The 27,500-nt window shown below is 42.5% G+C and overlaps 4 protein-coding genes across 8 annotated transcripts in view; 1 reads left to right on the top strand and 3 right to left on the bottom strand.

Moving 5' to 3' along the window:
* prcc (proline rich mitotic checkpoint control factor) overlaps window positions 1–939 on the bottom strand; it is a 5,631-nt gene extending 4,692 nt beyond the window's left edge. Inside the window, exon 1 of the mRNA XM_053612444.1 lies at window positions 406–939. Coding sequence (XP_053468419.1) covers window positions 406–627 — 222 coding nt within the window. The 5' untranslated portion in view covers window positions 628–939. The remainder of the gene's footprint in view (window positions 1–405) is intronic.
* A 905-nt stretch (window positions 940–1,844) lies between these two features.
* Window positions 1,845–9,315, bottom strand: mrpl24 (mitochondrial ribosomal protein L24). Of its 2 annotated transcripts, none has more exons than XM_053612447.1 (6): window positions 8,364–9,315; window positions 3,302–3,511; window positions 2,726–2,821; window positions 2,428–2,531; window positions 2,198–2,328; window positions 1,845–2,055 (listed from the first exon to the last, which is right to left on the bottom strand). In XM_053612447.1, exons 2-6 carry the CDS (start codon window positions 3,482–3,484, stop codon window positions 1,919–1,921), a joined length of 651 nt encoding a protein of 216 aa, XP_053468422.1. In that variant the 5' UTR covers window positions 3,485–3,511; window positions 8,364–9,315; the 3' UTR covers window positions 1,845–1,918. The 2 variants fall into 2 exon arrangements, with proteins under 2 accessions (XP_053468422.1, XP_053468421.1); XM_053612446.1 differs by lacking the exon at window positions 8,364–9,315 and adding an exon at window positions 3,973–4,807.
* On the top strand, window positions 6,961–21,864 carry rfx5 (regulatory factor X, 5). Of its 4 annotated transcripts, none has more exons than XM_053612441.1 (10): window positions 6,961–7,519; window positions 9,422–9,553; window positions 17,435–17,468; window positions 17,572–17,654; window positions 17,765–17,884; window positions 17,983–18,099; window positions 18,226–18,304; window positions 18,398–18,596; window positions 18,694–18,788; window positions 19,010–21,864. In XM_053612441.1, exons 2-10 carry the CDS (start codon window positions 9,465–9,467, stop codon window positions 19,862–19,864), a joined length of 1,671 nt encoding a protein of 556 aa, XP_053468416.1. In that variant the 5' UTR covers window positions 6,961–7,519; window positions 9,422–9,464; the 3' UTR covers window positions 19,865–21,864. The 4 variants fall into 4 exon arrangements, with proteins under 4 accessions (XP_053468416.1, XP_053468417.1, XP_053468415.1 ...); XM_053612442.1 differs by lacking the exon at window positions 6,961–7,519 and adding an exon at window positions 7,529–7,698; XM_053612440.1 differs by lacking the exons at window positions 6,961–7,519; window positions 9,422–9,553 and adding an exon at window positions 11,890–13,020 and having other exon boundaries at window positions 17,768–17,884.
* Window positions 21,865–23,865: 2,001 nt separating this feature from the next.
* mindy1 (MINDY lysine 48 deubiquitinase 1) overlaps window positions 23,866–27,500 on the bottom strand; it is an 11,096-nt gene continuing 7,461 nt past the window's right edge. Inside the window, exons 7-10 of the mRNA XM_053612443.1 lie at window positions 26,838–26,980; window positions 26,344–26,526; window positions 26,057–26,194; window positions 23,866–25,212 (exon numbers count right to left, since the gene is read on the bottom strand). Coding sequence (XP_053468418.1) covers window positions 25,129–25,212; window positions 26,057–26,194; window positions 26,344–26,526; window positions 26,838–26,980 — 548 coding nt within the window. The 3' untranslated portion in view covers window positions 23,866–25,128. The remainder of the gene's footprint in view (window positions 25,213–26,056; window positions 26,195–26,343; window positions 26,527–26,837; window positions 26,981–27,500) is intronic.

The raw sequence follows: 27,500 nt of genomic DNA, 5'->3' as shown, positions 1-27,500 counted from the left end.
ACAATAAAAACACATCTTCATTTATGGAGAAAGATAACCCGTGGTAGGTGTTTGTAAGCCATGTTTTCAGGTTCTGAGTATAAGCACTAAAACTCCGGGATCACGATGGGAAACAGCAGGACTCCCGAAACACAACGCTTTCGCTTTCACACCTGCAGAACATCAGTGCAGATGTTGTGGACCATGTCAGCATGAGATGAGTAGCAACCTCAGGTTAAAAATGGGAGTATGTTGAAGCATTCCTTATGAAGGAGGCCCAGAGGGTCAGGTTAGTTGTGGAGATGCAGGAAAATATTCAACTGGATAAAGTGCAGGTTCCTGGAGTTACAGCAGAGGAAGACTCCAGGACCAGGGCTGGGAAACAACTCATTAATAATCGCATCTGTGTGTGTGTGTGTAACTCACGCTTTCCGCTCGGATCTCCGGAACGTTGATCCTGACCGGTTCTGAGCGCTTCTTGGCTCTGAGCAGCTCCGGCCCGGGCTTCTGGTTCTCCACTGCGGGCTCTGAGCGCTTGGGCGCGGGCAGAGAGGTGAACAACCCGCCGGGTTTAGCCGAGCTGCGTGGCTCTGGGCTCGGATCGTCGCGCTCACTGTCGTCGCTGCTGTCGTAGGCCACTAAAGACATGTTCCGCCCGGTCTCATACACTCACAGCTCACTCACTAATCAGCGCTTTAGTTTATAAACCGCTCTTAATCAGCCGCTCTGTCCGGCGCAGCTAGCTAACCCTGATGCTAAGCTATCCGACTATCTGTTCAAATTTCATCTCCGTAAACGATATGTTCCGCCGTTGCATCATTCTGTCTAACCGATAATAATCTAAACACGTTAATATTTATTACTTTAACAAATTCTTTGTCTATGTATTCCCTTTTTTATTGAAAGTCGTAGCTAGGTAACAGCTAATATAGCCATAAACAAATCCCCTTCTTCTTCTCCTGTTAATTAGCAGCGCTGCCTTATTTTACTTCCGGTTACGAATCTAGCGCGATCTGCGCGCTCACGCCACCACATGGTAGGGAGGAGGAATTGCAGGGTGAGTTACAGTGAAGGGGACGCACACACACACACACGCACACTCTCTCTCTCTCACAGACAGACAGACACACACACACACACACAGAGAAAAATAAACACAATAACACACATGTGAATAAATATAATTACAGAACGCCATCAGGTTCACACCATGGAGCATTTCCCCCTAAACTTTTTGAAATCTTCCTTCTCGTGACTTTCTGTCAGATTTTACAGGTTAATCTGTTTACGGTCTGTTTGGGAATAACTTGAGTATTTAAATAAATAAATAAAAGAAGGCAATTAAAAAATACATCACTGAAAAATATGTGGAGCGAATCATATATTGTGCCAATACTTATGAAAAATATTTGTGGCAATAAGAAGAAAATGCATGAATTTTGAAATTAAAAAAGTGCTTTCTAATGAGTATAGAATGCAATTCTGTTTCCTCTAGAAATCATACTAAATGAAATATAATTATTTAAGTTTTCTTTCTTTTTCAAAGCAGGACATGTTCCTTTATGTATAATCTGCAATATTTACTTTAAACATAACCATACAATCATTTTTACTTCATAGTCTTTCGATCATTTTTGTTTATGCAGCTTTCTCTGTAAACGCCGAATTTACTAGAAATTGTACTGAAAATATTTTTTAAATGAAGGTAAGGAGGTTTTAAAAGAACATTTTCCATACACCTGTGTGACCCTTTAAAACCGGTCAGCTCCTAACTCGAAACTGAGTTCGGGAGTAAGGGACAGACGCAGGACACCGGCCTCTGTGTTCATGGTGTTATTAGCAGCGTTACAGGAAAGGACACCGTTCGATAAACACGTTTATTGCAGATCCACGTTGTCATTACAGCTTAAAGAACATCCGCTCTCCTCTCTCCTGTGTCTCAGTACCAGAAGCTGCTTCGGGGTCTTCTCGGTTCCTGGATGTTCATTTTCTCCATCACTTCCTCCTCCAGAGTCTTCAGTGACGGAATGTAGGTTTTCTCCAGAGCGTCCTCAGGAGATGTGTCCTTCGGTCCGTCTGTAACCGCACACACACACACACACACACACGCACACACACACACACATCATACTTTTATCTTTTTATAGTTACATTTAATGTTAAGGAAGTCACAAGGTGTAAACTCCTCCTCCTAAATCTTATTCCCATCCTCACTCACCTTTCCACTGCTGTGGTATGATGCCGTCCCTCCTCTGAAAGACGGGTTTGGGGATGATCCGTCCCGTCCTGAGGGAAACCCGGACCTTCTCTCCCTCCTCTGTGAACTTCCAGTCCGTCTCCGTGGGCTTCCTGTCGTTAGAAATGTAAAAGAAGAGATAAAAGTAAGCGGTGCTGATAACGCAGGTGACGATGCTGAGGGTGAGGACACAGCAGTGCCGAGTGGAGGACCTGTCTGTGGGGTCGACCAGGGACACGTCCTTCAGCAGCAGAGGAGCTTCACTCACGATGTACGTCCCTCTGTAGTCTCCGGACCTGCCGATGTACCTGTGGTGCTGAGGAGGAGGAGGAGGAAGAGAAGGAACAGGAGGAAGAGGAGGAGGCCGAGGGAATAAACCAGTCACACACTCACTCTGTACACTTTACTTATACATTTAAACAAAATCAAACTGAACATAAACATTCAGAGAGTGTGTGTGTGTGTGTGTGTGTGTGTGTGTGTGTGTGTGTGAGTGTGTGTAGAGTTTACCGTGTTGAGTCCCTCGATGATGACCCAGTTACGGTGGCGGAACACCTGAGTGACTTTCCCCTGCTTCCCTTTATCTTTACCTGAGAGGATCTCTACCTGCAGACACAGACGCGCACACACACACACACACACACACACACACACACACACACACACACACACAGTTGCACTGGACTTCTATCACTAAACGCTTGGAGTTTAAAATCATCAAATGTGTCAAAATATTCTACTGAAAATTACAGCAAGTTAAAACCTCAACTTACTAACATCCGGAATAACACACAGACAGAGAGACAGACAAGAAAGACAGACAGCCTGAGAGACAGAACGAGAGACAGTCAAGAAAGATAGTCAAACAGACAGACAGACAAGAAAGACAGACAGACAGACCAAGAGACAGTCAAGAATGACAGACAGACAGACAGACAGACAGATAGACATTCACTGCTTGTTTACTTACACGGTGTATTAGATATGAACGGAATCATCTCTACTGTAGTACAAACTTTAAAACACACACAGTATACCGGTCTTACAGGATGAACACACACACACACACACACTGGTGTTTCTTACCACGTCCCCTTTGAACACACGCCAGTCCTCAGGGGCGATCGGCTCCACGAACACCTTCCTCCTCCTCTTCCCCGGAGGGTTGAGTCTCCTCGCTGCTGCAGTCCACGGCCTGTTCGTCCCGTACCGATAATCACGGGGAAACGCAGCCTTCGCCGCCATGGAGAGCAGAGCCGTCAGACGCATACTTCACACACACACACACTGATAGGTCTAAAGAAAGGAAAGAAACAGATTTTACGGTGGATATAAACACGCACACGATTCCATCTCTGTAGAGAATGTCCACTGATTTGTTTATTGATGTAGATATTATTAATAATTGTGCATAAGTGAATCATTATTAATATTAATAGCATTAAATCAAGTAATATCTATATATAAAATCTGTACCCTGTGTTTATATATTTCTGTAAAGCTGCTTTTTTTAGTTCCACTCTTCAGATGGTGCTTTATCAGCCAGATCTGAATCTCATCAATAATAATAATAATAATAATAATAATAATAATAATAATCACTATTAGTCGCTGAACCTCTAGAGAACAGATATGAATAATGAGGAATATGAGTTCAGTCATCCAGCTGTTTTATTCTGTTCCATGTGTCCTGGTCACTGCACACTAAACATCAGTTCTGTTACAGAGACCGCGGTGAAATGTCCCGCTCTTCTTACCTGTGCTTCAGTAACACTAGCGCTCAGCTCGCAGAGTCAATAACACAGAATCCTCGGGATAAATCATTTAATAATACACTGTACAAAACATTAACTTATAAACCTAAACACACCGCGGTCAAGCGCACGCCCCGGGGACAACCGTCACCACGCATGCGCACGAGGTGGGGGAAAACTGTACTTCCGGTTTAAGCATACAGCTCTGCTTCTTCTTCTTCTTCTTCTTCTCTTCTTCTTCTTCTTGTATTTAATGGCGGTTTTCAAACCACTAAAGGTGCATTACCGCCACCTACTGGACTGGAGTGTGGGCAGTAGCTTGGCAGGAAAAAAAATAACAATAATAATAGTTAAAACAAAAATAAATAAATAAATAAATAAAAATAATAGTAATAATAATAATACTAAAATCAAATAGAAAAAAACACTAATAATAATAATACCAAAACAATACTGCATAAATAAAAGAAAATAAAGAGATAAATAGCTATATACTAGTTATTCGTACTATAGATTACTAAATTCTCTCACTTATACCAGTTCTTTATAAATAGTTCATTAGACGGCTGTGCATTTCCCCAGATGTTTTCCCCAGCAAGTTCTCTAGTGTCATGTTTTGTTTTCCAATCTGCATCTCTAGCTCAGTCCTTTCCTCCTCATATCTTTTGCAGTCTAACAGAATGTGTTTTACCGTCTCTTGTGTACTGCAGTGTGTGCAGAGTCCAGTGGGGTGTTTTCCTACTCTGTTTAATGCTAGATTTACTCCAGCATGACCTATTCTAAGACGCGTAATTATCATCTCTTCCTTTGGGTTCCTGCCCTGCCTCACACTCATGCCTACTTGTTTTTGTATGGTATATAGGTGTCGTCCGGTGTCAGCTGTGTCCCAGTGTTCCTGCCATATTTTATGCGTGTGTGTTTAAGCATACAGGGAGTGAGTTTTATATTTAATATAAAAGTCTTCAAGCCTTCGTATTTAACTATTTATTAAGTACATAAATACGTAAGCAAGTGAGTTAGAATGCTTAATTGCTTACTTACTTATTTACTTCATTTATTAATAAGTTAAAACCGATATTCTTATTGTTGTTGTGAATAACAATTATAATAATTATTATTATTATAATAGCATGTAATGATAATATGAATACATTTTGTTGAGTATTATTATTATATTTAATCATTCAATGCATTTATTTCTTTATTAAGATAATATAATACACCTTGTTGAGTATTCAACCACCACCCAAACCATTCACATTTCCATATGATGGGTCGACACTTGGGGTGAAACGATCGGATGATTGGGATCGATGCGTCGATGTAAAAGACAGCGAATTGAAATGAATTATAAATCTATTTACATTGAGCCATTATAAATATATTATTATCAAAAAAAGACAGACAGCTAGTGTGTTTAAAAAAATTCTTCAGATTTTTAAACTGATTTGCCCATAATTCTGATACTCAAAATATTCTTTCTCTACATCCTCATCATTCACAGCAAGCCTACCCCAGATTCTGAACAAAGTTGGTCACAAATCAATTACAGGATCCTAACATAGACAGAAGTTAGTGATGTGTCATTTCTGTCCTGACACTTGATTATGCTTCGTGATTTAATAACAGCATCTGTTACTTCCTAATCTACAAAATCCTCCAAACTGCTTCACAGTTATCTGTTGGTTGATATCAAGATACTCAGGTTTGTTGATGGTGGAGTGGCTGGCCGCCTTATATCCCAGGGAGCCCTCATGTCTGTGTTACCTTCTGGCTCTCCCTTTTAGATATGCGGTCATACAGTTCTGCACCCAAGTCTCCATCAGTGAACAGTGGAGAAGTTCAACACAACAGACTTCATATAAAAACTGTAATGAATTTCCTGCTTACACAACTGCACTATTTGAGCATGTAGTATAAGCACATTTATAGAAGGGGTGTATTTATTTATAATCGCACTATCCGGTGTCACCCAGATGAGGACGGGTTCCCTTCTGGGTCTGGTTCCTCTCAAGGTTTCTTCCTCATATCGTCTCAGGGAGTTTTTCCTCACCACCGTCACCTCTGGCTGCTCATTAGAGATAAATTCATACATTTAATATCTATATCCTGAATGTATATATTTCTGTACCGCTGCTCTGGGACAATGTCCACTGTTAAAAGCTCTATACAAATAACAGTGAATTGAAATCGTACTGAATATCAGTGATGTTTCTTTTGCTGAGATCTTTCAGGGCTGTGTATTCTTCTTTGTGTAGATTGAGGCTTTTGGTGGATTTTATTTTGAATGTTGCTGATTTCTCTTTCGCAGGTGTTGAGGAAGTAATCCAGTGCTTTAATTATTTAGTGGAAATTAAGGTTTTCCATGAGCTTAAAATGAGCATATAGCCCTAAATGCTGTCAATAAATCTTTAGCGTCAGTAATCACAGTAATGTTAAGGCTTTTGGATAACACCGAGTGCTCAGTAAAAGTTATTTCCAAGTCATTTGGAAATCTAATGATGTTTTTCCTGGTTAGAATAATATAGAGTTGTACAAGAAAGTGCTTTTATTCCACCAGTTGATATTCAAATTGATGATTTAATACCGGTTATCTCAAGGTGACGTTGGGTTCCAGAGCTGTAAGAGTGAAGATGAACTCTTTCTCCTTACGTTTCCTCGCTTTATTGCAAACAGAGATGTTATTAACGTTATGTCCATCGACACTGACGTTTCTCACCAATGGAAAAGAGAAATCTATACTAGTGGCTTGGCAAAATCATCAGCGTTCAGATCTCCTCTTGGTTTCTCCAATGTAAAGCTGATGACATCTCTGACAGGAAAGACAATAAACAACTCCTGTGATAATGCACGAAACTGATCATTTATGACCTGAGCGTTTAGAGTCGGTGTTAATTATAATTATAATCAATAAACAATTGTTTATTACACAGATACTGTAATTCACTCCTTACGAGCATGTGTTTGCTGATTTTGTCCCAACTGTAGGAGACGAGTGGAGGTTCCTTAAAGAGACGCAGCTTCAGGATTTTTAAGTATAAAGTTTTAAAGTATAAATAACACCCACCAGAGCAATTGTCTGTGATTAGATATAGGAGTTCTCTGATTTTAAATGATCTCCAATTCAGTATATACAGTATACTGTACATATCTAAAGATTTATCTAAGTCTAGGGATTAACAGGAGTGTACTTCATGAAAAAATACATGTAAAAGTGCTTTATACTTCTTTAAATACATATAAACTGGAGTGTACATGAGACATAAAAGCTAAATTCATGGCTATTTATGAGTTTGCTGTGTTCATGTCTCTCAGCCCGCGTTATTAATACGCTATAGAGAGAAAATGAAACCACCTCTCCACACACAGTACGTCGGTTAAAAAATAAAAAGAATCAGCCAATCACAGCGCAGGGTACAGTCTGTATCCGGGGAAGACGAGCCGAGCGGACCAATCACAGAGACTTTTGCTTTGTAGTCAGGCAGACATAAGAACAGTCGTCCAATCACAAAATAATGCGCAGGGATTTTTTGCTGTTTATTTGACTCAGGTACTTGTTTTTTCGTTTTAAAAATAAACCTTGCCACTATTTTGCGTTTTGGTGAACAGTGTGTACAGGGTTAAAGTAACCGCGCGAGCTGGTGGCGAAATCGGGAGAGATTCTGGCAGGAAAAGCTGGGTTTAATAAATGGTTCTTCAGCTAACGTTAGCTAGCATGGGCTAGCCGAGGTGTCGGTCCTGAGCTAGATGAAACATTATTAGCAGACTAGCTAACAACATAAAGCTAACAATATTACGATTTATTATGATGAAATCTTTTAAAGTGTATCGAAGGAAATCACTCGATATGATGTCTGTCTTAACGAGACGAGGGGAAGATGACTAGCTAGCTGGCTAACACACTAACTAACTAGCTAGCTAACCGTCCACACGACTAACTTAGCTAGCTGTCCGAATTAGCCACGTCGTTCGGCCTAATGACGTTAGCTAGCGGAAACGAAGTTATAACTCCGTAATTATGTGCTCTTTCTCCACAAACAAACAATCCGAGCCACAATGTGTGTGTGTGTGTGTGTGTGTGTGTGTGTGTGTGTGCTGTGAACTGTTTTTATTTTGCTACTTCTTCTTTAAAAGAGATTAAAATTTGTGGTCCGATGAGATTTTAATGAATGTAAATGTGTGTTGTTGTTGTTGTTGGTGTGTAATAACAAACAAGGCATGGACATTCACAGCGCGTGACGTGTATCTGAATATGTTGTGTATTAATATTGTGTTTGTCTTATGCTTTGTGGCACTGAGTGTGTAATCTCCGCGGTGTGTGTGGGTGTGTGTGTGGGTGTGTGTGTGTAACTCCAGTGTGCCTGTATTTTTATGAATGGGTGAAAACCTCTAACCGTAAATGTTCCTCTACAGTCAGTTAACTGAAAGTCGTCTCGATTTCCCCCTCCTTTTGACTTGTTCGTTCTTTTTCCTGTTCTCCTTTTTTCTTTTGCACGGCTCCCATGCGGTTGCCAGGAAGAAGTCGCCAGAAATCACAGAATGACGTCATGTCCTAATTTGCATATTTTATTTAACGGTCATGGTCATTTGCATATCAAAACGTGATACATGAAGAAGGAAGAGTGGAACAGGATAGAATTCGATCAGAGTAGAAAACAAGTAAACGCTCTGGGGAACGCTGTTACAGAAAAATAATCAGCGACGAACGACGGGGTGGTGTGATGGAGCGGCGTCACCGTTACCGCTTTGAACGTTGATTCATTTCCTGTAACAGCACGTCCACAGGTGTTTTATTCCTCTTATGCCACTGTGATAAACTCCTCTGTCCTGAAGATGTGGGAAAACTTAATGTTACAGCTTTACCTCTGACTGTAACACAGCGCTGACACTGGAGACTCCTTCCTTAAACACATTCCTCCTTACAGAAAACTTCGCCGTATCAGTGATTATTTTAATCTGTTTATTATCAGTGGAGCGTGCGCTGTACACGTCCCTGTGAACGAGCCGTTACTATAGAAACCATAACGTATCAGAACTTGCGTGTTAATATAAACCTGCGCTACTGTCAGAGCCGCCGTTATAGAGAATTAATCACCACCTCCTGACCAATCACAGTCCAGAACTCAGCAGCAGTGTGGTGTAAATTATTTCATATAGAATAAAGAAGTCTTTAGTGACAGAACCACATACAAATTGTTTATGTATATACAAAAAACTATCATTTTTTTAAAAGGCTTTAAAATGATACTAAAGGAAATAATTTAAAATAGTCAAAATGCTGTTAATGTAATACAGAATGGTTTCAGCTGAACGATTCTGTCATTTAGGTGACACGGTCCAAAATATCAGAGCTGTGGAAGAAAACAACCCGGATTTGTGTCACTACCTTGTTATTATCATGTTATTAAAGCTGTTATTATTATATGTGTAATTTAAGTCTTGTTAATCCCAGAGGATGTCCTGAATGCGGTTTGTTACCCTGACGTGGTTGAGCCATGATGGAAGACCCGATAAAGGCAGAAGGCTCGTCTGCAGACGGCGACGCCAAGCCCGGCATGCTCCAGAAGCTCAAGCCGAACATCTCGTAAGATTTCAACAATCACTGTTATGTATAGTTGTGTGCAAAAGTTTGGGCACCCCGGCCAAAGAATTTAACACACAATCACTGGTACAACGTGTTAAAAAAAAAAATTCTCCAATGTTTGAAAAGTTGTTGAGTGCACGGTTGGTATATATCTGATGAATTTAAAATAACTGAAGAAAAAAAAATTTATGTGCAAAAGTTTGGACACCCTTCCGGTTTTAAAGTCTTAACTTGTTGGCCCTTAATAGCCTCATTAGCACTCGATACTCATTAGGTCATTAGGAATATCAATTCCTCAACAATGGGCTCCTCTAAGCAGCTGACTGAGAATCTGGAAACGAAGCTAAACAACCCCAGCAAAGCAGAGGAAGGCTATAAACAGACATCAGAGCTCACAATTTTTAATTTAAGGAGAACTGTGGACATCAAGGTCAGATCTGTGGTGATGCACTGTTCTACTGTGCAGCATTACTTGCACACACATGATCTGCATGGAAGAGTCATCAGAAGGAAAGTCATGACAGCAATATGTAGATAAGCCAGAGGCATTTTAAACATGTGCTGTGGACTGATGAAGTATACACTGTACTCTTTGACCACAATCACCAAAGGTATGTTTGGAGAAAGAAAAAAAGAGCAGCATTTGAAGAAAAGCCCACCTCACCAGCTGTTAAGCATGGAGGTGTGTATATATATATATATATATATATCTGTCCGAGTGGGTTATACTAAGTACTGTTTCTATTTTTTAAGTTCATAGAATATAAAGACAGCATCCATTAACATTTGCAACTTCTTTTCACTTAAAAAGGAAAAAACCCAAAACATGTAATTTGGTGTGAGAGCTGCCCAAACTGTGTACAGTACTGTGTGAGTGTCAGAGACCAACATTTTGTATTGAATTAAATGACCATTCAGTAATTATTGTTCATTATGTGGTGGCAGACAGTCATGGGATTGGAAAGAGTAGGTTAATTTAGTTTTCAGTCCAACAGTCCTGGGGTACATATTTATATAGACCGATATTAAAGAGCAGTATATAACAAATAAAATATTTACAGATTTCATACTGTTTTTTACTGTGTTATATTTCTGTTACAGACATTTCCCCATCGTTATCGTTATTCATAAATGACACCATAAAGTTCTTCAACAGTAGAAACAGTATGAAATCCGTAAATGTTTAAAGTGATCAGGGATCCAACCACATAAAAACCATTATCTCAGTAAATATAATATGTGTTTGGATATATGTGCACCGGACGTATACTGAACTGAACAAAACTAAAGAGTCTGTATACTTATTTTTCTTCCCCAATAATCAGATATATTGTAATCAGATATCAGTGATCGGTTGCTGTGGTTGAAAATGAAAAAATAAAAATAATCACTTGCTTTTCCTCCACATGTGTTTATACTGGAAATGGAGTGTTTGATTACATCCCTTACCTGGAATATAGCACAGCAGCAACCTGGGATAATATATCATCTGCCTAGAAATCAGCTGGAACACCATAGCAACCACCTAGAAACATCTATCTTATAAGATTTCACCTGTTATTATAACGACAGATACACGCCAGTGATCAGTTGTGGTGTTTAATGTATCGCTGTCACTGTATACACGTTTCCCATAGTGCTGTTCACCGAATGTCAGACTTTTTGTTTTAAGTTAAATTTTTTTTTTAAATTAATGTCTTCCTACATTTATCCACCGGTTTCTACACACAAATAATCAGACATCACGGGTTTCTTTCCTGCCTCTACGCGGTTCAACCAATCACAAGATATCTGTGTTTAAAGTGAAAAATAAGTGCTTGTTACGTCTTTTAAAAACTATTACCAATAAAGACTGATACATTCCTCTAACATGTATCAGATGTCAGCAAAGACCTAGCAACCACCTGAGATACCGTAGCAGCTGCCTAGCAACAGCCTAGCAACCACACTGGATAAAATAAAAACCACCTAGCAACAGCCTAGCAACCACACTGGATAAAATAAAAACCACCTAGCAACACCATGGCAACCACACTGGATAAAATAAAAACCACCTAGCAACAGCCTAGCAACCACACTGGATAAAATAAGAACCACCTAGCAACACCATGGCAACCACACTGGATAAAATAAAAACCACCTAGCAACACCATGGCAACCACACTGGATAAAATAAAAACCACCTAGCAACAGCCTAGCAACCACACTGGATAAAATAAAAAAACACCTAGCAACACCATGGCAACCCTAATCACACCAAAGAAAGTGGTTTATTTCTAGTTTTGTATTTTTACACATAAAAACAAAGATATTGAAATGATTTGTATCATTTCCACCACTTTCTTGTCAGTGTTTAGAAGTGTTTGATGATAATAACAACAATAATAAATAAAAACCTAAGAATTAAATTAGAAAGCATTATATTGAGTGATTGATTTATGTAAATAATAATACATTTTAAAAATAAACGCTTCAAATAAGCTTATGGCAATTATAAGCTTGATGTGGTGTAGCCCCGCCCCCGAGCTCGTGGGTACTGAGGGGGTTGTGTTTGTGCACGCGCTGTTTCGTTCTCCGTCTGAATTCTCTTTATTTTGGTTTAAACGTGCCCTTTACCTGCAGCTGAAGCGACGCAACAAAAAAAAAGAAAACAAAAAGAAAACGTAAATGCACAAGAAACTGAATCAAACCGGAAGAGTAACTCTCCCGGCTGAAAGATCTGCAGAGTTTCAGCAAGATGGCGAGAAGAAGAGACGTGAAGATGTTGTGGACAGAATCATCGAGAAGGTCCAGAAACTTCACGAGCCGCTTGAGGAAATATCCAGCAAAACGGACCTGGTGATCCGCAGAGTTGGCGACGAAAAGCAGCGCGTGTCTGAGCTCGAGGAGCACAGCAGGAGCACCGCCGCGCGCGTGGCCGAGCTCGAGGGCGCGCTGGAGAGAACTCTGGACCGCCTGGACGACCTGGAGAACGCAAAGCTGTTCTCCAAGGACATCCTGATAATGGGGCTGAGAGAGGGCACGGAAGGACCGGACCCGGTAAAGTTTTTTGAGACTTGGGTACCGGATGTACTCGGCATGCGCGACGGAAACAAGCGGGTAGAGCTGCAGCGTGCGCGTCGCACGGGAGCTCAGAAGCGCGCTCAGCCGCGAGCGGTTCTGGTTCGGTTTCGCAACTACAGGGACAAGCGTGCGGTTCTGGAGGCTGCCAGAGACAAAGAGAGGGTCCGAGTGAAGGGGAGAAAAGTCTCCTTCCGGGATTTCGCGTTCTCTGTGCAGAAGAAACGCGCTGAAACCGCATGCGCGCGGAAGCAGCCGCTGAACGCTGGCTTTAAACACTCTCTTATTTACCCTGCTGACGTGAATGTACTGAATCCACCCGGAGGAGGAGATGTTTATCTACACGCAGTGAAAATGGAGGCTTCTCTCCACTCTGACACACATCTGCGGGAACCTGGAACTGAGGAGTGAGTAGCTGAGGTTCTCTCACTCACAGAGCATCTCTGTTCAGCTCACAGACTCTAGACTACATTCATCTCCACTACTGCAACTCCACTGATACCGGGTCCCAGGAAACTCACCAGGGGGTTGCGGGGGGTTGCTGTAGTATACCACCCGGTTACTACGGGTTGCTAGGTGGTTTCTATGGTATAGATCTCAGGAGGTTACTATGTGGTTGCAATGTTATCTGAGTCAGTTGCTAGGTGGTTGCTGTGGTATCTCAGGTGGTTGCTAAGTGTTTTCCATGGTATCTCAGGCAGTTACTAGGTAGCTGCTATGGCTTTTCTTACGGTTACTATGTGGTTTATATTTCATAGATACCTACGTGTTTATTGGCTGGTTGCTATGGTACTCTCACTTACAAAATGTTTTCAATGATATCTCAGGTAGTTACTGAGGGGTTACCAGGTGGTTGCTATGGTGTCTGAGGAAGTTACTAAGTGGTTACTATGTGGTTGCTATGATATATGAAGCAGTTACTAGGTGGTTACTAGGTGGTTGCCATGGTATATGAAGCAGTTACTAGGTGGTTACTAGGTGGTTGTTATGGTATCTGAGGCGGTAAGTAGGTGGTTACTTGGTGGTTGCTATGGTATCTGTTGCAGTGACTAGGTGTTGCTATGGTATCGGAGACAGTTACACTGTGATTACTGTGGTAACTGAAGTGGTTACTAGATGGTTACTAGGTAGTTGCTATGGTGTGTATTAGTCTTTGTGAGTAAGTCTAATTAAGTTACTATCTGATGTGACCCTGGTCTTTCTCTCCCCAGTGCAGTGAGCTCTGCAGCTCTCACAGTAATCCTCTCTCTCTCTCACACACACACACACACACACACACACACAACACTCTGATTAATAAACAGAGATTAACGCTGATGTTAGCAGCACTGCTGTACAGGAGCACTGTTCTCGACCTGACATCAGCGGCGTGTGTGTAAGATACGTGATGAGCCTCGCCCACTGTAACATCTCAAACACACACTCACGGGTTACACGTGATGTTCTAGGAGCAGGGGACCCAGTGTTCTTTATTAGAACAGCAGAATTAAAACATCTGCTGGAACTGCTCAAGCTGTGCTGATGTTGGGGAGAAAAGGTGTGGCTCAGTGGTTGGAGGTGTATCTCTGTAGTGTTTCTCTCAAGAGTATCCTCCTCACTCGCGGTCCACATTTATTCATTTACTTATTTATTCATAATCACAATAATCATATCATCATCATCATCATCATCATTATTATTATTATCATTGTTGTATCAGGTGGTTACTAGGGGGTAGTTAGGTAGTTGCTGTAGTATCTCAGGCACTTACTGTGTGGTTGCAGTGGCATTTGAGGCGGTTACTAGAGGGTAGCTATTGTATCAGAAGTAGTTACTAGAGAGTTACTAGGTGGTTGCTATGGTATCTGAGGCAGTTACTAAGGGGTTATTAGGTGGTTACTCATGGTTTCTATTTGATCCCTGACAGTTACTCTGTGGTTGCCTGGAAGTTGCTGTGTCATCTGAGGCAGGTCCTAGATGGTAGATATATATACATTTTAAATGTATATATTATATATCATTTATACATTTCTGTAAAGCAGCTTTGTGACAATTTCCATTGTTAAAAGCGCTATACAAATAAAATTTAATTGAATACTGGGTGGTTGCTATGGTGTCTCAGGCAGTTGCTATGTGGCTTCTTTTTATACCAGACAAACTATTTAGCCCGCGCAAAGTCCCTACTCGGGAGGTGGTAATTGTTCAAAAGCCAGGAACTTTGGGGGGTGGGACCTGGGCGCTGATTGGTTGAGTGCAGGCAGCTTTTTTTTTTAAACAGCATTTTTAAAAGTCTGTTGCGGTGCGTACGGTAACTGTTGTTTGTTGCGATTCGAATCAACACAATGGAGTTTCTTAAAAAATTACAAGCGATGGACCGACGACGAGGTTCAGGCCAAGGACGAAATACAGCGGGAACTGGAAACATATGGAGTTAATCGAGCTGTGCGTCGTTCACACAGGAAACAGTGCAGAGAGAAGCTGGTGTACGCGTTCGTCTCAGTCGTCTCAGCAACATCTGATAAAATCCATTCACTTACTTTTCCATTTACAGCACGGCTCCAGTCTCCTCCACGCTTGTTGCTGTCGCAGTGTTGTTATCACATCTCAGAAAGAAGACTCCGTTCCTAAAACACAGATCTTTATCCAAAGATTACAAATAAATAAATTCACTCCGTGACCAGGAATCGGACCCGGGCCACGGCAGCGAGAGCACCGAGTCCTAACCACTACAGCACCTGTTTAGTTATAGGGAACTCTTTTGGTACTATTAAAGGTTTTTTTACATCATTACATTAAAATCAGTTTTCTTTGTGTTACTAATCAGTTTGATTGTAGAATACTGCAAGGCTTCATATCCTCGCCAGGGGCTTGTCACGCAGTCATACTGTACATCACCGGAATAATTTACCTTATAACTTTTAACCTGCAGACTAATCTTCACCGTACGTTAGACTGCGATGGAAACACAGACAACAAAGGACTGGAGGAACCAAATGGTCCCTTGGAAAAGTTCCTGGTACTAATTGTTCCGGGTAATTTCAGTGGAAAAGCAGCTTTACCAAGTGGTTGCTGTAGTGTCTGATGCAGTTACTAGGGGGTTACTAGGTGGTTGCTCTGGTATCCGATGCAGTTACTAGGTGGTTGCTATGGCATCTGAGATAGTTATGAGGGGGTTACTAGGTGGTTGCTATGGCATCTGAGATAGTTATGAGGGGGTTACTAGGTGGTTGCTATGGTATCTCACACAGTTACTAGTTGGATTACTATGGTATCTAAGGCAGTTACTAAGTGGTTGCTATGTGGTTTCTTTTTTATTCCAGGCAGTTACTAGGTGGTTGCTATGGTATCTGAGATAGTTACTAGGTGGTAGCTGTGGTATCTGCGGCAGTTACAAGGTGGTTGCTATGGTATCTGAGATAGTTACTAGGTGGTAGCTGTGGTATCTACGGCAGTTACAAGGTGGTTGCTATGGTATCTGAGATAGTTACTAGGTGGTTGCTGTGGTACTTAAGGTAGTTATTAGGTACTTACTACGTCGTTTCTATCATATCTGAGGAAGTTACTAGGTGGTATCTATGGTATCAGAGGTGGTTACTAGGTGGTTACTAGGTGGTATCTATGGTATCAGAGGTGGTTACTGGGTGATTACTATGGTATGTCCTAATCTTCATGAGTAAGCCTTTTTATGACTATTTATGACCCTGGTCTTTCTCTCTCCAGTACAATATGCACCCCAGCTCTCAGTAATCCTCACACACACACACACACACACACACACACACACAGATTATTACACGGAGAGTAAATGCTGACATTAGTAGTGCTGCTGTACAGAAGCAATGTTCTCTACCTGAGTGTTGAACAGGAGTGTGTGTGTGTGTGTGTGTGTGTTCACTGTATCACGTCTCAAACACACACTCACAGGTCACACATCACGTTCTAGGAACAGGGAACCCCGTGTTTTCTTCGTGAAGATTGTTTCATGGAACGGAATTAAAAGTCTGTTTAGAGGTGAAGAGAGATGAAAAGAGAACGGAGCGGTGTTGTGATGCAGCGGCTTGAGGTGTGACGTCTGCAGAGACACGTCGGGTGATCTCCAGGGTAAACGTGACCCTCTTAACTAACATCGGGAATGGCTTCCAGAGTCCGTAGGGATTAACAGGTTTATTGGTGGATATCTTTGGGGGTTGCTAGGTGGTTGCCGTGGTACCTCAGACTGTTACTAAGGAGTTGCTAGTCACCAATTTCTAATAACCGTATCCTCAATTAGAAGCAGAAAATACGGCCACGCTTCTTTATAACAATAATGCTTTTATTGTAGTGTTTATAGTATCATTTTATATTTATTTTAAAGTTCTTCAAATTATTTTATTCTACACTTCTATACGCTCAATGGCCACTTTATTAGGGACGTACGTGTAGGGACGGGGAAGCAGATGCTCAACAATAATGCTCGGCTAGCCGTTCAGTTCAAGCTTGATTGGTATTAAGAGGCCCGATTTGTGCCTCGAACACATTCCCCACACCATTACCCCACCTCCACCAGCAGGCAGGTCGAATCCATGGATGTCTGCTCTTAACGCCAAATTCCGACCCTGCAACCTGCAGCGGAAACTGAGATTCATTAGACCGCAGTCTTTAACAGGGTTCCGAGATGCCTTTCTGCTCAGCACGGTTGTAAAGAGTGGCTGTTTGAGTCACTGTAGCCTTCCTGCTCAGTGAGCTTTATCACATTTACAGCGGGTTTTTCTTTTAAACATTGCTGGATTCGTACTAGACGCTGAAGTTTGGTATTGTATGAATATTGTTTGACCTTGTTTTGTTTTGTTTTTCTCCCCACAGTAAGACCGTGCAGAGTAAAGTGGATACCATTTTGGTAAGCATCCGATCAGGATAACTGACAGTCGAGTAAACGATCCCCAATCCACTGGTGTTTTATTTTCTAACATGTCTCTCCTCTGTGCACTGTCTTTCCTCAGAGAGATGTGCAGCAGTTTACAGACAACGACAAACTCTACCTTTACTTACAGCTCCCCTCAGGTCCGAGCGCGGGAGAGAAGAGGTACGGCCGAGCGTCGTGATCCTGCTGTGGAAGTGTGATGATGTGTATCAGTGTAAAGACGAATGAGAAATGAACGCATGTGTGTGTGTGTGTGTGTGTGTGTTTGATAGCAGTGACTCAAATGCGGTGAACATGGCCGACCAGCTCCACACCTGCAACTGGATTCGCGCTCACCTGGAGGAGCACGCCGACACCTGCCTGCCCAAACAAGACGTTTACGAGACGTACCGGTGAGATATTACGTCATAGCAGATATAAACATCTGTTCAGAACCAGCCTCTGTTTTATTTTATGAATAATAATAATAATAAAATGTTCCACTCTGCAGGAAACACTGTGAAAACCTGCAGCAGAGGCCTCTGAGTGCGGCCAACTTCGGCAAGATCATCAGAGACATCTTCCCCAACATCAAGGCTCGCAGGCTGGGAGGCAGGGGGCAGTCCAAATATCCTTTACCGCAACCTGTCACTCACACACCGCCGAAAATTCATTCCCATGCTGCTGCTCTTAGAGTATCATTAGCTTACCTGTCTTTGTGTTATTGTTCCTTGACCGCGTCGGTTGGCGTTACGTACTGCTACAGCGGGATCCGCAGGAAGACGGTGTTAAACATGCCGCTGTTACCCAACCTGGACCTGAAGAACGATCCGGTATGAAACTCCGCTCACACTCACACTCTTACTCACTACACCCCGTGTTCTCGTTTCGGCTGTTCACCCGCGACTCCTGCAATTCCCCCGCAGTCCGAGCTGACCGAGCTGGTGCAGACCTACAAACAGGAAGTGACGGAAGCGGCGTGCGAGCTGATCTGCGACTGGGCCCAGAAGATCCTGAAGCGCTCGTTCGACACGGTGGTGGAGGTCGCACGCTTCTTAGTGCAGGAGCACATCGTAAACCCGCGCTGCAGCCAGGCCGAGCTCGTCACCTCCGCCTCGCTCGCCGGTACAAACCTTTACCCAATCTCCATTTCTCGTTTTGTCTAACAATGAACCCGGACCTGGCGATGACCGAAACGTGTGGTGCGGTGTTCTCTTACCAGGAGGCCCTGCGAAACCACACAAAGTGATTAAAAAGAACCCGACGACGAGCAGAGGGAGCACAGCGGAGGAAGAAGGCGCCGGTCAGGATGCTAAGGTATTATAAATACAGATTATACTTCATCCCAGAGGAAGGTGAGGAAGGTGAGGGGCGTGACGGTTTATATCCGCTATACTGTGAGTGACGACAGACGTTAAACGTAGCTGTAAATGGATTAAAACGTACGACGTTGTTTATTTTTTAATGGCTGGTAAATTGCTGTGGTATAAAAGGAATAAGACACTCGGGATGTACTGTATTTCTATTTATTTTAACAGAAAGATGAAAGCGAGCCGGCTGTGTGTGTGAAACATCTTCCTAACGACAAATCAGCTAAAGCTCCTGAGGTTTTGCGTTACGGAGGACGCGAGATGCAGGTGGAAGCTCTGGTCAAGAAACTTCCTCAGCTCCGCCCACGTGGCTCGATTCCGGAAAAATCTCTCGTCTCTGTTCACGCCCCCGCGCCTGCCTTCACGCCGAACGATTCCAGCGGCGTCCAAGTCACTCTGCCCATCACCGTCGCGACGCTCTCGCCCCAACAACGCGGCTCCGCCCTCCCTCTCATGATCCTGCCTCCTTCGGTGACCGTTTCCACAGCGACGGCGGTGACGACGGCATCCAAACGGGCGTCCGATTCGTCCGCCGTGGCCGCGGGCCCGCCTCTCAAACGCAAACGCGGCCGACCCAGGAAGCAGAGACCAGAGGAAGCGGCGGCGGCTCAGAACCTCGGTCCGAATCAGACCGTGAACCTGAATTCGAATCTCAATCTGAATCCGGTGGTGCTGAACAGAGGGGTGATCCAGAAAGCGCTGTCGGCGTCCTCCTCGTCCTTGTCCTCGTCCTCGCAGGTGACGGAGACGGTGCTGCAGTGTAAAGCCGAGGAACACGAGTCGCGGCCCGTCGTGCTCCTGCAGGAACCGGGCCGGGCCATGGTGATCCAGCGTGCCCCCGTGTCGCGGGAAAACCGTCCCCTAAATCAGTGCGTCTCCGCCGCACACCTCCCCCCTCCTACCGTACACGAGGACAGGGGCGTAGTGGAGATCACGCTCACGCCCATCGACCACCTGATCACTGCAGACGACTCGGTCTGCGGCATGCCCGAGACGAGCCCGGGGGAGGGGGAGGTCCCTTAGCCGTGTGTGGGTGTGTGTGTGTGTGTGTGTGTGTGTGTGTGTGTTGTCAGTGACTAACATGTCAGATTGTTCAGTTCAGATTGCAGTCGTGTCTCCGTATCTTCAGGCGTTTTTACTTCCTCTGTTTCCTAATAATCTCGTGAACTGCAGTCGATTAACGAGAACACGCAGCAGTACAACGAGCCAAAAACCAAACCTTCTTTCAGAGGTGCCAAAACTTACAGATTTATCCCTAGCATTGACATTTTTTATCTGTTGCTATGGTGATATGGGAGACACTTGATAGCTATGCCTTTTATGTTTTTGGTTTGTTTGTTTGTTTGTTTGTTTTCAACTAAAGCACCGGGCACAAACATGAATACAAACTAGTTCACAGAAGGGGAAAGGACGCCGCGTGCCCGGGTGTGAGAAACACGCGAGAGCTTCACGTCACGCTGACTTCATCACGGCGAGGGTTGTTATGGTGTCACGGCAGGTCAGGGTGTGTTAACTTTCTCAAAATACCAGTACAAATTCATTTCCGTCTTGTTTTGGTCACACATCCGGAAAGATTACAGCGTGATTTCTCTTCATAAACTGAGCAGTAGGAATAACTCCGGGTGATGTTGGTAAACATGTCGCTAAAGGTCGCGTTATATCCTGCGGGAAAGGTATAAACACGCCGCTGCAGGAAGCGCGCGCGCTTTTGTCTTGTAACCGAAACTAAAAAGTTTCAAACCAAAATAACGAAATATAGACGAGGTGTAAAAGGGCGTGTCAGAGAAGGGGGCGTGGTTTAGGGAAGTTACCGCGTTCCTAGCACAGATACACACTACAGCGCATGTCATGATCGATCATGTGACCTACTAATGATCAGGTGGCCACGCCCCCTACAACAAGCACCTGTAATAAGTTTCAAAACGAGACGTTTGTATACGACTTTCAGTTAACACCGAGATATTTTTACACAACGTGTGAGAACGTCACCCCATAACATCCCTAATCTGGTAGAACTCGGGGATCTGGGCGGGGCCGTGGGCGGGACCGTGGGCGATTTGGTCAGAGCCAGTTTGTTCTCTCTCTCTCTCCGACTGCTGGGATTGTGACGTGAGCAGTGTCGGCACCTCTGATGTTTAAAGACGACTGCGTCAGAGACCACGTGTGGAAACGTGTTGGAGATGCTCCACGACTCCATGGAGCTGAGCGAGGAGACGACACGGTGCTACAGCGCTGGCCGTACGCTTCCGTTTTGACCTGCTAGCTCCGTTAGCATCATCGCTACTACTTCGGTACGGACACCAAACACCTCTCAGCATTTCACCTCGGTTCCAATCCGCCCAGCTGTAGCTTTAACGCACTTTTATCACACAGTCATCCAGACTGGACAGGACGACGCGGGGCCCGGTGGCACCCTGACCGTCGCTCTGCGCGTGTGTGTGTGTTAGTCGTGTAGGTAGGTGATGTCCAGTGCTATTACGGGTTTGTAAATCGAGGGTGTTTACATCGCCCCTGTCTCTTCATCTAACGTTAAACTGCAGTGACAACGATTTACAGAAGAAGCGCGCGCACACACACACACACACACACACACACACTCACACACAGAGATGATGTAAAGTTACTGAGCGTTTTTATTTGAATATTTTACAGGAGTGTGAGATGTGATGGGACTGTAGCACTTCGTGTGTAAATAGTTTTCCTGTGAAACTCACTTTCAGCCCGATAAACACGACAGACGAGTCGAGTCTGGAACCATCGATATTAACCGTCACGTCCCTGCCCCGCCCTCCCCCGAAAGCCCCGCCCTCTTCCCTCACATTAGTAATGTTTTGTCTGCTGTTCTTTCTCGTGTCTCGTCCCGGGGTCACGGCCCTCGCCGGACGCTTCAGGAAGCCCATGTTTGTGCCAAAAGAAGATTGCAGTGATGTAGTGACAGGCAGCTATGCTAACTGTTTAACTGTTTAACCATCTGGTGTAAGATTCTTATTAAATTATTCTAACTGGGCAGCAGCCTGAACCAACACTGTGTTCATCTCCACATTATTTCCAGCGTGGGTTTCTTACATTTGCTCTAATTACTCTGACCTCTGACCTTTATTAGTTTCATTCATTTATTTTTAACAAGACCACCCAGGCACTCAGCGCTCAGAGACAGTCATTTATTATTATTATTTGTGTTGTGATTGTTTTATTGACCTCGCTCCCAGACGTTCACACGCTGTTAATAAACATAATTAATACTCCACATGGTTCAAGATCTCGCTCTTATTCGTTAAAGATTGAGGCTTTAGATCAAACTTTAGACCAAACCCTCTGTTTAATGACCTTTTTTTCCTCTGGAGAAAAAAACAAAGCATATGATTTATTAATATAAACATGTTGGATATAAAAGAGAGTATACATTATTTCACAGTAGAGAGTGTTATGTGGCATGGAAACTGATATTTTTCACTTTTGTTTTATTCTTTAGCTGTTTAGTCCTGCGCTGTAGAAGATGATCTGTTTGTTTGTTTGTTTTTGTTTGTTTAGTCCATTGCACTTATATTCTACCCTACTGCAACAAACTGTACTTAATTATAAAGCACATTCTGATGCTCAGTAATTCTTACTTATTAAATCTGTTTAATCATATACATTCATCATTCCAATGACATTAAATACATTATTTTAAAGGATATAAATCTGGATGTGAAGTAATTGATGTAAAGAACACTGTTGTACCTCCCAGGGTTACGAGTCAACCCTCACCGGATTATTTCATATTATTATTATTATTATTATTATTATTATTATTATTATTATATAATTGTTAAATTGATGATCGGGTTTCTTTGTGTGTGACCTCACACATCTTTTCACTTTATTTAAACACCCATGTTTATGATTTGCACTTAATTACATGAAGAGAAGTCAGTGAATAATAAACTGGGACAAAACAATCCCAGAGTTTTGTTCCTCGCGTGTGAATTTGAAAGTTTTGTCATTAGGTGTGATGAACAGAGCTGCGGCCCGACTGTAAAAATAATTTTAAAAATAGTCATGTAAGATCTGGTAATTATAATAAAACCAAGCCTTTAGCCCCTCCTCCTTTAAAATGAAAGAATCGAGTGCGACATCTGAAGTCGTGCGTTCTGGTGTGAATACGATGCCTGTTCAGTAAAAGTTCAACACCGAGCACGTGATGACACGCCGGTACACAGAATATTTACTTAAATGTTCTGACAAAAATATAATTGACTTTAACGGCCATCTCATCTCAGTTTCTCTTCATACATTAAAAATACATTTATGGACAAAAACAATGACAGATTTGAAACAGGTCATGTGACTGTCTTCGTATTCATCAGACTAAATCCAAAGTACAAATCCCACACCACCCTCTCCAGCTCCACCCTCTAACCCCACCCATAACCTTGCCTGGTCTGAGCCTTAACTCCACCCCTAACTCTGCCTCTTCTGAGCCTTAACTCCACCCCCAACTCCACCCCTAACTCTGCCTCCTCTGAGCCTTAATTCCACCCCTAACTCTGCCTCTTCTGAGCCTTAACTCCACCCCCAACTCCACCCCTAACCCTGCCTCTTGTGAGCTTTAACTCCACCCCCAGCTCTGCTCCTTGTTTATCCTCTGAATTTTTCTCCCAGTATCCTCCCCCAGGAACACCCCAGACAGCAGCCTGAGCTCAGGATGGAACCAGGAACCTTGGAGCTGACGTACAGCAGCGATCGAGTGCACTCGAGTTCACACTGTAAACTAAAGATCCGTACACTGAACACATAAAAAGGAAATAAAGCAGTAAGTGTTAATGTGGGTGAATAACTGCTGCGTTCACGAACACGTGACCCACTGCACTCACGCCTGCCCTCTAACATCAAACACACAAAACCCCAACCTTCTATAATTCATCCGAGTGTAACGTTTCAAGAAGAGTCGAGATATAAATTACTTTTCTCCAGATGACCCAATTTCTACATTTCACCAGATTTTATGACAATTTAAATGAAATGACGAGTTTTTAAAAGCATTTTGTTGATTAAAAGCTTTAATAAGACAGTTTTTTATTTGCACAGTGACAGACGCCGCTGATCCGACAGTGTTTTCATTTCATCTACTGCAATAATATATTCTTAACAAATTAAATACAAAGCAAATAAATGAGTAAGACTCAGAATCACAACCAAGCGAGACAGAAAGCCCTTCATTAGCATCGATAGCATCGTTAGCATCGTTTATTCCTACTAAATCACACTGGAGGAAATTTAATTTACTGACGTTTCACGTGTTCACTCGCTTGTGTCCTGATTAACATTCAGGCCATTTTATAATCACGTTCTGAAATCCTCTAAACAGACGAAAATATCGCTCCTTTAAGACAAAACACGTCTTATTTGATCAGACTGAACACAAATCATGGAGCGTTAAATCAAACCCAGTCTGAATCACTCCGTGTGTGTGTGTGTGTGTGTGTGTATCAGAACGGAATCTGAAAGGAATCTGAATCTTGGGGTGAGTAACTGAAATGAATCCAAACTGAATCGAATCTGAATCACGGTGCATATTCCTTTTAACTGAACCAAATCTGAATCATGTGTGTGTGTAAAGGAACTGAATCTGAATCATAGTATGGTTAACTGAACCAAATCAGAATCATACTATGGGAAACTGAACTGAATCAGAATCACCTTGTGTGTAACTGAACCAAATCAGAATCATAGTGTGTGTAACTGAACTGAATCTGAATCATAGTATGTGTGTAACTGAACCAAATCAGAATCATACTATGGGTAACTGAACCAAATCAGAATCAAAGTATGTGTAAATGAACTGAATCAGAATCCTGTGCATTTTATTTTGCTTTTCTCTCCTGCAGTTCACCGTAAAACATAAACATGATATTATACAGTTATGGCAACGGTTAATCGCCTGTTATAAAATAATGAGATTTTTGTCACTGCGGTGGTTTCAGGAAACACTTACAGCTCATATACACTTCATTTTGGCTACTGGACCTTTAACGGAGGTGAGACAGACTTCCAGAACGTTAGCTACATTAGCATGGTAGCTCCAGTGCAAAGCTAAAAAAACAAACATCTCTCTCTCTCTCTCTCACACACACACACACACACACACACACACACACACACACACACACACAGACTGGCTGATCCTCTACACTTGTGGACATTTAAAATAACGTGGACGTTTTCAAACTTATTCGTGGCATCGGCGTCTTCTGGTGCTGTTGCATATAAACGTTAGTGTGTGTGTGTGTGTGTGTTTTCCTGACTTATAGGATGGAACAGTCCGAGTCGTCCTTCTTCTCACCCTGCCGTCTCCGTCCTCCGTGATGAGACACCTGTCCTCCTCTCGTCTGCACAAAAATCAGATTTATTGGTCCTCGGTGAGGTCCAGTCCCAAACGGCTGATTATTAACTACATTTGCTCACTACACTGCGTGTCACACAGTGGCATTATGGGAAATTAGTTGGGATGGAAGCCTGTTGGAAATGAACCGCTTACATTCAGGATCAGTTTTAGGACTCACACTTTGATTTTGGATTTTCCCTGGAGGTGTGTGGCTGGATGCTGAGGCTGTTTATTTACAAAGGTTTAAAAAATCTTGTTTGAATCGAATTGAAAACAAATGGATCGCTGAATCTAATAACCCTTCAGAGAACTGAATTCATTTGAATCGTTCTTAACTTACAAAAAAATCTAATGTGAATCAAACTGGAACCAAATGAATCACTGAAGTGAAACGAAATGAATTGAATCAAATCGTTCTTAGGTTACAAAAAAAAAATCAGCTTTGAATCGAACAGAGAGTCAAATCAACAAATCACTGAATCGCTGTTTAATCAAATGAACTGAATCATTCTTATTTTACAAAGATCACTTTTTTTGATTTGCTGTTAAGTGAAATTAATAAATCTTTCATTTACAAAAATAAGTTCTGAATCAAATTGAAAAACAACGAATCATCTGAATGTATATGAACTGAATCTCTCTAAATTTATATACAGAGAGAAAAAAATCGGCTTTGAATTGAAAAAAAAGGAAATGAATCGAAGAATCGAATCACTGTTTAGTGACATGAACTGAATCAGTGACTCAACTGAATCATTCTTGAATTTGGAAACCAGCGAGTCAGTGAATCACGTCACTGTTCAGTGAGCTGAATGAAGCGGAGCGGTTATGAACCGACAGACGTTCACCTGTTCACCGGAGGTGTGTGGAGGTTGTTGAGGTTGTTGATATTCTTCCTGCTGTAACTGTCTCGCTAACTCCAGATCACTCAAAGGTCCAGGAGCTTCACCCTGACTCTGCTGTAGAGACATGGCCACCAGGTAGTCCTAACACACACACACACACACACACACACACACACACACGGGTTTACTTACAGGTCATGTGACCTAGAATCAGACATTCCCATCATTCATCATCATTCCCATCGAGAACCTCAGAGGACCGCTCTGTAAACAGAAACCCTGGTGGTCACCTGATCGATCTGCATCTGCTGCTGCTGCGCCGTCGGCCTGCTCGCGATCTTCTGGGACGGATGGGACAGTCGGAACTCAGAGTCGCAGAAATTCCCGTCTCCTTCCACGTTATGGAGACTCTCCCACACCACGGTGTCCTCCTGCAGGAAGCCCTGATCAGTCACCAGCAGGTACAGGTGACCCTGGGATTTATTGTCAAAAACACAATAGATATATTTCATCTTGTAGGATTCTGTTTCTTATTTTTCTTTGGTTTATTTCTAATGGATATAGCACATTTTGGCTTTTTTTGTAAATACAAAAATGACTTTTTATACATAAATGTGTTTGTAATGTATTTGTATGAATTTGCATGTGATTAAATAAATGTAAGGAATGTGAATTAAACTCTGAATGAATATACAGCTTTTTAAGTGATAGTTTAGTTCATTACAATAACATGCGTGGTGAGTGAGTGCGAGAGTTTGGGGAGTTTTGGGGATTAGTGGATCACCTTGTGCTTGATCATGGTGCTGAAGTGGTTGTTCCTGAAGAACACACACAGCTCTCCCTCCTTGGCGGTGGTGTTGAGCTCACACAGGCCGTGATACGACAGCTGGGTCGCCGTCGACTCCAAAAACTGCTCCGCTATCAGACCTGCAATCACCACAATCTCACATTAATATACACGCATGAGTATGTGTGTATATATATATATATATTATAGGAGTGTGATGATTCAGTAATTTTCCTCAAGGCATGGATTAAACATCCTCCAGATACAACATCATCAACTTCAAACAAAATAAAACACTAATCACTGGCGTGCCCAAAATAAATAAATAAAAAAAACGATTCACGAGTCACGATTCACTTTCAAAACAAAACAGCTTTCACACAGGAGCTACCGCCACCGTGTTTCACATCATTCCTCTTCTGAGGATTCAGAGATTAAACTCTGAGCTAACAGCTCCGGCAGAAGCAAAGGGCAGAGGAAAAGTGAGGGGAAAAAAGTCAAATTTGGGGAAAAAACAAAAACGTGTCCACTTGAATCAATTCACTGAATCAATTCACTGAATCAAATCGCTGTTTCGAGAACTGGATCGCATTTATTTTAAAGAATTGTTTTACAATTTAATTAAAAACCAATACATCAAACAACTGTTTAGTGAATTTA

The sequence above is a fragment of the Ictalurus furcatus genome, chromosome 24 (genome assembly GCF_023375685.1).
Source record: "Ictalurus furcatus strain D&B chromosome 24, Billie_1.0, whole genome shotgun sequence".
Lineage (NCBI taxonomy): Eukaryota > Metazoa > Chordata > Actinopteri > Siluriformes > Ictaluridae > Ictalurus > Ictalurus furcatus.
Note: the sequence above shows the minus strand (reverse complement) of the source record. Positions and strands in the feature narration are given on the sequence as shown.